The 12,248-nt window shown below is 36.5% G+C and overlaps 1 protein-coding gene across 8 annotated transcripts in view; it reads right to left on the bottom strand.

Moving 5' to 3' along the window:
* Positions 1–12,248, bottom strand: part of plch2a (phospholipase C, eta 2a) — a 122,142-nt gene that overhangs the window by 19,944 nt on the left and 89,950 nt on the right. For all 8 annotated transcript variants that reach the window (XM_046871387.1, XM_046871388.1, XM_046871390.1 and 5 more), the window contains 6 exons: positions 10,182–10,311; positions 7,251–7,421; positions 5,325–5,418; positions 4,425–4,628; positions 3,555–3,675; positions 3,133–3,304 (listed from right to left, as the gene is read on the bottom strand). In XM_046871387.1, the coding sequence (XP_046727343.1) occupies positions 3,133–3,304; positions 3,555–3,675; positions 4,425–4,628; positions 5,325–5,418; positions 7,251–7,421; positions 10,182–10,311 (892 nt within the window). The remainder of the gene's footprint in view (positions 1–3,132; positions 3,305–3,554; positions 3,676–4,424; positions 4,629–5,324; positions 5,419–7,250; positions 7,422–10,181; positions 10,312–12,248) is intronic.

Raw genomic sequence — 12,248 nt, 5'->3', positions numbered from 1 at the left:
TAACAATTTGTCTGGAATTATTGTGTTGTGCTTTGGCTGCCAAAGATCCCCTATTCCTCCTCTTGCTCTCTTCCCACTGTATGCTCATTGTCATCATTGCCACCTGTGTCCCATCTGCCTATGTTCAAGTAAAAATGTGTTGCTTGGTCAACCCTTTAGTGTGTTTTTCAACTAAACTTTGTGGATTGTAATTTACTTATAAATCTTTCTAATGTTTGTATTTTTTGGAATCTTTTGGACTTTTTTAAACCCTTTTTTTTTCATGTTTGCTTTTTCAGACTTTAGATTTTATTAAAACCCTTGAACTCACACCTCTTTTAAATTTGTCTTTGCCCTTTGGTTCGTCCCCTCTGCTGTGGCCTAGTTCGTGGCCCTGACACAATTAAAGATTGAAAAAAATAAAAATAATAACATCTGAAACTAATATTACAACATAAATCTTGCAAAAAGGTTATTTCACAACAAACTAAAGTATGTTTGCTGTCTCAAAGTCTGGCGAATGAGACCCGGGAGGCTTGTATACACTCGACTTACTTATCAGTAATCGTTAGATTGACAGATCCATAAAAGCACTGCTCTATACTACCTGGTGAGACTGTATGCTGGTCTGTGGAGAGTTTAACAAAAGGACAGGCAGGTGATGGATACCGGTATTAAAAAGCAACAATCGATTTGGCACAGCATCCGAGAGCTGTTCCTGTTGAAAGCAATCGATCTGAAAATGTTTAACAGAGTAAAGGATTCCCAGGATAGAGTGATAACAGTGGATGATTTCTTCCCCTTTTTACACATAACAGCATTTATTTTGCACTTTATTTTGTGCAACACTGAGCAAATCAAGTTCAGTCATGTCGCTTAATATCCCTCTTAGAGATTCTGTCCTGTTTTGTGCCACCTAATTTGGCACCTTTTAGACTATAAAAAAACTGGAGATTTGTGTAAAATCTAATTTGTGTTTTATGGCCAAAGTATACAGTCATAGATAATGTAGATGGCACAAGCATAATTGATAATTATCGCACTATGTTCTGGGTCATATTGATTTTTTGGCAGGCAGAGTATCTATTGGATGCCAAATCAAATGGAAAAAAAAAAGACTGAATGCTATTGAATAAAGTACAACTTAAGTGAGGCAATTAAAGTCATAATGCATGTGTGTAAAAAAGCAAAGATTTGCAAATCTGGCTTAAGCTGAAGCCTCTGGCAAGCAGCAGAGAGAAAAAGAGCTGTGGGATTTAGACTGCAGCTGGAGAGTTGCTCATTGACCCAGTGCCAGCACCATGCAATTTGTCAATACTGCTCACTGGCCAGTTTTTCGCCAACTCTTCAACGGCCGGCAATGGCCAGCATCCAGCTATAGCACTGGCTCTGTGTGAAAGTACACCATCACTCCTATAGCCTGCTTTATCGACAGTTTAATATCAGCTGCTATGTGGAGACATTTAGGTGTCAGAAAAGATGAAAGATGCAGGATAATATATGAGCCGTTTTACAGATACTACAGATGGCAGTCAGAAAAATTGAGCCTTAAATAAAAACTCACAACCAACCAAATGTACAGAGTTGATATGTAAAACAATGACATTGTATCTGATTTGGTTCAAAGATCCATATTTAAACCAATGTTATAGTTAAACACAGAATGGGCTTTCTCCTAAATTACAAGGATTATTTTTACTGTGATACGAACAGTGGTTTACAGTAACGAATTACAAATACTCTCGTAATTGTAACTGAGTTGCAGGAATTTACATTATTACATAGTTTAAAAACAGTGTACTTTTACTTGAGTGCTGTACTTTACTTTTTAGTGCTGTATCAGTACTTTTGCTTTGCTGCTTTCACTCAACCTGTGGTTGCTACCTTATTTGTTTATTTTTTCCTGTCAACTGTGATTGGCTAAGGAGAATAATCAGTCCGCAATTCCTGTCAAATCAAATCACGTATAGAAAACTTGCATCAGACAGGTTTCTAGACACCTGGCACCAATTTAGTTTAAACCATCAGGAGGAGAATAGAGGAAGTGTGTTGGATATTTCAACATGCAACAGCTCAAATACAGCACTTCAGCATCCTTGACCACACCTGAAAGAGCATTTTTTTTTGTGTCATTATGTCATGTCAACATTGCCTGCCTGGACCAGTTGAAATATCAGCATTCAAGAGTTTCTATAATTAAAAAAAGACACCGAGGTAAATTGTGAATATCTGCCAAGTTATATATCTTAAATATGTTAATATTGGTATCTAAAAATAATATGTTATTATGGTATAATACATTTTTTTTTTTTGAGAAAGTGTGTTCATGTAGAGGTATTATGAGCCATTGCGATTTAGGTATGCACTGAAAAGATGGAGTAACTTTTAATGGACTATGATGTTTTTGATGACGTGATCAAATAGCCACCAGTTGAAGGGCGCGGTCTCTTTATAAATGCAGTGTGAAAGCTGTGGAATTCAGAGTGTCAGAGAAGATGGAAAAATAATCCCAAGCAAGACAGCAAGCTGAGAGATTGTTTAGACTGCATGTCATGACATTGATGAGAAAAGGTAGGGGGTTTTCAGTACTCTTTCCACCACTCAATATAAACCCTAACCACTAAACATTAAAAACACCTGCTTTAATCCTGTATTAGGAATTATTTTTGTTGCTCAATAAATTCATTGTGATACTGGCTCACTAGATCATGGATTAAGAGTCTATAAACTCTGTTCAGGAGGTAATAGAGTTAGAAAAGCAAAGTGCTGACATAGGACTATAGACATTGCTTGACTCAGCTATTCGGCCATCTAAGGGACGATTATCCCATCACCTATGCGACAGAAGAGTCTTGATGCATGCCTTCCTTGTATCCTGAAAGATGGTGGGATCAGTCAAGCATTGCTAGAGAACTGCAGGGAGTGTGCTGTAGCGCAGGGTGAGATAACTGCTTTGAGGTGGAGGAGTGCTGGTCATTTTTAGCTTTGCAGGCATGCATCAGGTTTTTAAAATCTGACACAGGCAACTAAAGGATGCCAGTGAAGAGAGAACGTTGTAAAGGGGTAGCGTGGGAGGAGATAGCAGGAAAATATGATAGCCTGCAAAGTGATATATAATTTTTTTTAAAAACAACAGAATGGTTAAAAAATTACCTTCACAAGAATTTTGCCTTTGAGGGATTCGGGTGAAGGCAGAAGTCCTGACTCATCTGCTTTGACTGATGACAGGTCCAACTTCTCTCCTAAGATTTCCACCAGATACTGAGCCATCTTCTTCTGCTGGAGAACACTGCAGTGATTTTCTATTGACAAGATCACTGGATATCTGAAGTGGAAAAGCAAAGTGAGAAACCAGAGTATGTGATACATTAGCTGGTAAGTGATGTTAAACAGAGATGTTTAGAAACCTTTAGCGAAGCTGTTGCTAATAAAATATCAGGATGTAGTGTACACATACACCCCATTAATACACACACTGCGCACAATAATGTAAACATACTAAGCAGGCACAGCATTTCTACATATTCACCAGATTTCCCTGAAATTATTGAAGCTCTAAAGGTTAGAAGACTTACGGATTCTTAACAAATGCATATTTGTTTATTGTTTCAATGACGTCCTTGAAAAGGATTTTGGATGTTAGAGTATATCCATGGTGTACAATTGGCTCTCCATCTTGTCCATCCCAACAGTCCACTGGAAGATAACATGCAGTAGTTTTTCAGTGTACAGGTTAAATCATTCCATTAACAACAGATTCATTCACTCATCATTAATATACAGTAACCTTGCATAAGTATTCACCCCTGCGAATTGGGAACTGAAATGAACTTTGGTTTTGTGATTTTATGTCATGGATCTATACAAAATAGACCATAAAATGCGTTGGATAATATTGTCAATAAAGTTTGCCAATTCTGGTGCAACTAGTCACCATTTGATGTCACAAAATCATTGGAGTTGGAGAAATCCAAAGTTTAAACAAATGAGCCCTATATATAGTAATGCCCAAAATGGTAAGCCATATATATATATATAGAGAGAGTTTGGATTTTGCTAAAAGACATGAAGAAAACTCAGAAACATGAATGAAAATCAAAAGTTTAATTAAAACTGAGGATTTGCGGTTTGGGTCAAAGCAATACATTACTGCTGATCACCCTGTAAAAACACCACCCACATACTGAAGCTCGAAGGAGGTATCATTATTTTGATACCACCTTTGGCCACATGGTTGCGTCTCTGACTAGTCGCATTTTTTAGTTGATGGCTTCCTCATTTTTAATAACAGATTTATTATCAAAATTTATTTCACTTTTAAGTTCAGAAACATCACAAAACATAAGAAAAGCTCCAGTGGGTTTAATTCACTACACTGAATCAGAGAGAAGTAAACGGCAGTGAAGTGCACTAGACTTACCATTCACTGCCTAACATAAACTGACCTTCTACACATCTGCAGCCTGCTTGCAGGACCCATGCATACATGTCCACCCTGGACTGAGACATCAGCTGGTCCCCCATCAGGTAGGTGTTATGTGAGGAAGCAATAAAGTAATTGCACAGAGGCTGAGCCATATCCTGGATGACTTCATGGTGTTCAGGTTTAAAGATGTCTCCAGCAGGACTTCGCATATAATTTGTAAAACCTAAGGCGTAGAATATTATAGTTAACTGATTTAAATGCATGGCCACTGAATCCCCTCAAAATCTTAGTCCCATCGTGACACTAATTCCCAATAATAATAATAATAATAATAATAATAATAATAATAATAATAATAATAATAATAAAACAGTGCACAGTATTTGCTACTGAAGCAAACTGCTAGGAATAACACACCTCTGTCTGTAATTATATCTGTTTTGAATACATATTCCAGATTATGTATTCATATGCACCTCTACTGTGCACAAAGTGAAAATTAAAACCAAAACAAGTCAAAGTTCTAGAGTATAGCTCAAACAGGGCTTGTACATTATCTACTGCATAATATCTACTATATTAGCTTAAGTCATGTGTCCGGGGAGCCAGAAAACACTAAAATATGGAGGGTAGGTAAATGTTAGGTCCAAGAGGACTCAGTAGATGAAATATTCAATTAAGTCACACTTAGAAAAAGAAACACAATCATCTACGAACCACTTATTGCAGACAGGGATTTGCTAAATAAAGTTTTTCATTAAGGGTTGGAGTAGAAAAGGCAGTTCACCTAACACCAGTCTAATCTGAAAACCTAAATTACATTTGTTCATCTAGAATATCTTATTTTCTTCATTAATCAACTTTGTAATAATGTACATTATTACAATATTCTCTGCAGTGAAAACAGATCTCATCTTACCATCGATACCCAAAACCTCCTGCTTCTGGTTTTCAGGACACGGTTCAAACTTGGCAACGATTTCTAGGCAATGCTCTTTCGTGACTCTTGTCATCTGAAATGAACACAAATACATAATAAATTTCAAAGAAATAAAGGTATAAAGAGAGGCAGTTCATTCTATTGTATCCTCATCTATCTGACTATACAACTATTTTCTTATGCTTCACCTAAACAAGGCAACACCAAACAAAAAAAAAAAATCCAAATAGACCTAACACCCACTGTGAAACATCAGCACATGCAAATGACTCACTCTGAAATCAGACTGGTTAGGCCAACAGCTGGGTCTTAAATTGGTTTTATTAGTCAATCAGATTTCCATCCCATCCCATCAGCGTCAGGCCACGTCCAACGCAGCGGGGATGAGTCTTAATTTAGTGATACATGGTGTGAATAAATGGCAATGTTTGCTAGCTTGTGGCCACAAGCAAAAATGGGCCAATTTAGTTCTCCTTTTTTTTGTTTTACCAACGGAGAAAAATTGACCATTAAAATACTAACACTAAGCAGTAATGGGGGTTAACAGTGAGCTGTCTGCAATGTGAGAGACTCGCAAGGTTTGCTGAAATGCCATATAAAATGGTCTTAAAAAAAGACGATGCTGTGATGCTGGAGCATTACTTCAGGGACACACACTAAGGTATTATCTATAGACTACATTGAATTCCAAACAATTTTGCTTATGCTTCTAATAAATTTAGATTTTGTTCTGATACAAGAAACAATCCTGATTTAATTAATTTTTCAGCAAATATCTGAATTTCAATTGGACTCAAGTCTAGGTATTTATAAATCCTTTATTAAAAGACATTAGGTATTACATTTGCATTTTCTAGTTGAAAGCCTGAATCTGTTTTGCACTAGATCATTAAACACTTCCCTGCATTACTGTTTTAAGTGCATTTTTCTACCTGGGTTGCCAGATTGGGTCTCTAAAATGGGAATATTCAACATCCCATTGGTCATCACTTAAGGTTTTTGTAGTCAGTTGGGAAATGTTAAGTTGTGTTTGGATATCAAATAAAAAACTATTAAACAAACAACAAAAGTCAGACAAACTGAGATGGATAAACGTAAAAACGATCTAATTATTATTGTAGAAATAAATAATTAAAATAATTTCATGTTTGCACTCTGCCTTATTTTTTGTTCCGTATTCTTTTTGGGGTCCAAATATCTATAATATCGCACTTTCTCAAGTCTACACCTCTGTCCTTTGACTAATTTTGCCTTTTGACTAAGTTAAACAGTGAACATCTAATGAAAATGCTGTAGAGATAAAGATACACTGAATAATTGTTTTTACTCAGTTTGGAGTTGATTTAGGGCTGACTTGCTTTGTTGCTGTGATCGATCAAACTAATTAAATTACTATTAAAACTAAAACTCTACATATTTGAAAGCACCCCTTAAATAAAAGTGCGATGTGAAGAAATCCAGTTTCATCAACACACTCACATGACTTTAAAAGTGAGATAAATCCAGTGAAAACGAAGAAGGAGACAAAATTTTGTTTGTCAAATTAAAGGTAAGAAATAACCAAAAGCACTTGATGTTTGGAGAAACTGTTGTCTACATCTTCAAGAAATAATAGGGACAATATTTAGAATGGGGCATAGGGCAAGAAAAAAAGCTTCTGGGGTAGTTTCATTAAAAAAAATCATTTGGAGCTGTTAGCAGGCAACAGTCAGACTACATATTCATCACAGCGCTAATCAAGATACAGGCCTGGGTTTTGGAAAAAGATAAAGAGATGGACATTAAAGGAAAAACTGGGGAAATATGAATACCCTCCTAAGCTCTTCCTATGCTTCATTGCTCACCGCAGGTTTGCCTGAAGTAGCAATTTTCCCAAGTTGAAAACAGTAATAAAAAATCACCCACCTTTTGCTCAATTTCAAGGAAGCGTGCCAGATCGTCTGTGTCCAGGTGGTCTTTATGGTTGCTGTAAGTGAGCATCAGCAGGTACAGGTCTCTCCGAGTTGACATCATCTTGTAGAAGGAGCAGAACTCGTCAAAACCCAAAGTGCCCTGGTTATCATCAGTGTCTGCTTCCTATAAGAAATAATACATGATAAATTAACAAATGAACTTTTATTTCTAGAGTTTGCCTTAAATGGGCAAAGTAGAATTTGAGAAGCAGCTTGTCCATAGAGGAAGGTTATAAATTTCTCATTCGCAATATTTTCAGGATGTTGTGGAGGAGAAGCAGCATACAGACAGTTAATGACAGAATGGTGAGGTTTACTTTTTATCTCTAAGCTTAAAGCCTAGTTTATAAATACTCAGTGGCCACTAAGATCTTGCTTTATGGCAAATAATCTAAATTTAATGACTGCAAATTGTAATTGCAGACAGTGTATCAATGATGTACAAGACTGGGAGAGGAAAAGAAGGTTTATGAAGTGGATAATATTGGTACAGCAAAAATTTGCACTATAGTACCCTTGTTTCCCATGTCAAGGCTGAAAAAAGAAATTTAAAATGCATTTCCTTTTTCCAGTACCCGTCTTTTTTTTGGGTTAGTTGGGAAAAGCCGAAAGAAAGAAAGCATGTCTTTTGTGTGGGATGTAGTTGGGCTGGAAATTCTGCTGAAACCTGACAAACCTGGTTAATGATATTTCTCTGTGTGTATCGTGGAAATGGAATGGCTGTATAAAAACAGTTAATCAAAGATTTGCCTAAACCTGCTCAAGCCAAGCTGTTAGATGCTGTATGCTGGATGACTGTGTGTTGTCAATTTTTAATTGTCTATTTCTGGTCTACTCTAAACATTCACTAGATTTCCTCAAAATCGATATTGCTTTAGCATCAGAAATTGGCAGATGATTTCTGTCTAGCTTTTTCGACCCCTACAATGGGGTCCTAAACTCACCTTTATTAATATTTCTCACCCTTGCTGACCCATCTAGTGGTCAAATAATTGTTTGCACATTGAGTCACAGTACTTCTACTCTTAGTACTCATAAATTTAATGAAAAAGGCTTGGGACTTGACAATAAACACGAATATTGAGTAAAGCCTTTAAAACACTGGAAGACAAGTTTCTTGAATAGCCCATGTGGTGAAGTTTAAAAACTTCACTTACAATAACTAACAAATCTTTAAGTGCAAACAGGCAAAAAAATCAGTTTTTTCAATGGATTAATAGAAACATATGAGCTTTCTAATTGTCCACTAGCAGGAGAATTGCAAAAGCCTGGGCTAGTTGATGTACTGGATTTTAATTATTTCACATTGATTAGATATCTACATTTTCAGTTGAGATATTTTGTTTAAATTGTTGCTGTTAAATTGATTGTGTGACATCTATTTTAGCCAGTAAACACATTCATCTAAAATAATTGAACACTGCAGATATGATCCTAATGAATTGATCTTGGCATTGATTTGCACTAAACTCTCTGTGGGAAAGTTAGAGGGCTGAGACTTGTTGTCTGTGCACAAGCATAAGGAGCAGTATGTGCAGCTTTCATTAAAAGATTCCACAGACCCTCAGCTGCTCATGTCTTTATTAATCCGCAGAGTTGACAACTCTGAAATTCTACTTCATGATTTCTATCAAGTCCTTCAAAGAAAGCTTGAGATGAAACCAAAGCAAAGGCAGTGAGCAAGGCCATGACAGAGTAATCACCAAGTGCTGAGTATCAGACTGTGAAAACAGGTCAACACTTTAAACACCAGAGCAGGAGGGAAATATTCACACTCATTTTTCTTGAGTTTGTTTATCATCCTTCACATTTGTTTTAAAGAAATAGCCCTAGTTAAATCTATATAGATTTATGATCTATGAATCTATATAGATTTTAGAAGCTCTAAACAAGAAAAAAACAGTCATTAAGGTTTATAAATCTGTGTTTTAAAACAGGAATCTATATTTCTGAAGATGTTAAACTAAATGATGCTTGCAGGCTTTTCTTCCACCCAGAATTTATCAAACACATAAAGCAGGTAACAGTAAAGATAGTACAGAAGTACAGATCATGGGAAATAAAATTAGGCCATATATGGGCTCAAAAGCCCAGCAGTGGTAGCTTGTTGTTGAACTCACAACCCACTGATCAGAAGCTGCCACTTAAGTACCTTAAGTGCATCTTTTTTTTCTTTAATGTAATCTTAACCCTTTATGTAAAGATTTGACTGAACCCACTATCCTTCGGATAATACCTTCGGATTAGTCAGAAATTTAAATGAATGTATAACTAAAGAAGAACTTTTTCTAAAGTCATTATTGAACAATTCTAACACACACACACACACACACACACACACACACACACACACACACACACACACACACACCAGATTGGTGTGCTTCATTCTGTTCTACATTGATGGCCATCTGTGTTCATTTACAGCAGATGGGGTGGGTCCTGATGGACTGTGAAGCTTAGCGACCTACCAATGGCTGAGGTGAGATCTCAACCACGTACTGTACTGTACACACACACACACACACACACACACACACACACACACACACACACACACACACAAATCTGGCCTGGCAAGAGAATGGATTTTGGGAGCAGCAGGACACCACAGAGAGACAGAAATACAAGCACACACAAGGTTTTGCCATTCGAGGAACAATTGACCTATAAAAATAAGGCAAATATTTATTTCCAGTTGTCTGATACTTTTATCAATAAGCTTTAACTAAAAAAAAATGGATTAGGAATTATATGTCTTTGAAGCTTTAGAATCTAGCTACAAGTTTTAAACATCGGCCCATGTGAAATCTAAAACTAGTTTCAGATAGAAGTCTTCTATGGTTGATGGGTGATCAGCGGGCTCCTACAGATGTGCTTTTACCTTAAACATCTGCTTTACTTTCTGCTTGGGTAAGTTGACGTTGAGCTTATGCAGGAGCTGTAGAACCTCGCTGATGCTCAGGCTGCCATCTCCGTTCTTGTCAGCTTCTGTAAAAGTCTGCTTCAGCCACGTGATACACGTAGTTAAGGAGAGAACATGACAAATAAGACAAAAAAACAGGTGCTGCACTACAAACACACAGCTGGAGAGTCAAGCGGTTACATTGTAAAGAAATCATAACACAAGGAATAAATGCAGCCTAAATAAAGATGGTGTCCAAGCTGGGTTTACTTAGAATGGCAGTGAAATGAGTACAGAAAATCTAGGTCACTAAGCAAAACTAGTTTTGGTAATAAGTATTACTACTTAAAAAAATGACTGTAAATGAGTATACAAGCCATACAATGTTGGTGAAATGAAACAATAAAATGGATCTTGTCTTCCATTGCTGTTGCTTGTTCACATGTATCGCATGTCAGATTTAAATTTCAACACAAGAAGAAAACGTGTCACATTATTTTTTTCCACCTTAATGTGGGTCTACAAGAGTTGCACCCCTTACTCATTGTGTGTAATGACAGGACTGGGCTTTTGCATCACACTGCGGGTTACAGCAATCAGGAGACATAGTTAAATCCGGCTGTTATATCCAGCCCCAGAGCAATATTTTACCTAGATGCACACTAAAGTATAAGTGTGAGCAACTGGCAATTAGTCATAAATGTACATTAAGCAAATTGCAGAAGCAAGGCAGTGTGCGTCAGAACAGGGGGGCATTCATTTTCCGCACTGGCTTTGGTAAATACAAGAAGCAATTACCTGTTATGGCAGTCAAATTATTACTGACATGCAAAACTAAAGTATATAGGATTATATAGAGTTAATTTTTCTAAAAGAAAGGGCTTGATATATGAACAGTTTGGATTATAAATTTACAAAGCAAAATGTAGCACAAATATTTCATCTTGTGATGTGTTTCTATCTTGGAACCTTGAAAAGTCTGCATATAAATACAGTATGCTTTGCATCATTTCTCTTTTGATTAAGTGCTAGAGCAAGTTTGACAAAGTGCTGCAGTGCCAAATATAATAAAAGAGAACTTTCTGTAACTCCAATCTCAACAGTAGGTACTGTATGCCACCTATCATTAAGGATGATAGTCAACCAATGCATGTGACTATGTAGGTGGAAAAACATCCTATATTCTATATATTCTATACCTGTTTATCTAGAAGCTTATTTTAAAACATATTGACGGAGACTAGGAAGGTACTAAAATGGATAAATGAATGAATTAATTAATATCATGCCTTCTATGTAATTGGGATACATGATTTGTTTATTTCAAACAATGTATTCATCTTTAGGCATCGTTAATATTATACATTTACACATTAATGCTCATTTCCCATGAAATTCTCTCATTCATTCATTAAATGTTGGTGGTTGCAAGTAGTTATTTAATGATACCTTATAAACAGAGAAATATAATAAAAACAGGGTAATTAAAGATATAAAGATTTAAAAGACAAGTGATTGATCTGGTTTACTATCTAACCAATGGTTAGGAAACAAATATCCATGGCGTACTTACGATATTTAACATTTAACAACAAATGTAATTTACCTTGCTGATTAGCCAGAGTGTGTTGAGAAAATTGAGGGAGTATTTTGAGCAGCTGATGAACGAGGAAAATAGGAAAGAGAGAGAATGTTGGATGATATGGAGATGTTGAAGCAGGAAGTGGATAGGATTAGTAAGAAGGACGTGAGAGCAGCAATTAAGAGGATGAAGTGTGGAAAGACCAGATGACATAAAGGACCAGATGACAGCATGGAGATGAAAAGGAGAGATGGCAGTGGAGTTTTTAACCAGGTTGTTCAACAAGATTTTGAAAGGTGTAAGGATGCCTGAGGAATGGAGAAGGAATGTGCTGGTACCGATTTTTAAGAATAAGGGAGATGTGCAGACCTGCAGTAACTACAGGGGAATAAAGTTGATCAGTCACACCATGAAGTGATATTAAAGAGTAGTGGAAGCCAGGCTGAGAGTAGAGGTGACCATAT

This window comes from Silurus meridionalis, chromosome 17, assembly GCF_014805685.1.
Source record: "Silurus meridionalis isolate SWU-2019-XX chromosome 17, ASM1480568v1, whole genome shotgun sequence".
In the NCBI taxonomy this organism is placed as follows: Eukaryota; Metazoa; Chordata; class Actinopteri; order Siluriformes; family Siluridae; genus Silurus; species Silurus meridionalis.
Note: the sequence above shows the minus strand (reverse complement) of the source record. Positions and strands in the feature narration are given on the sequence as shown.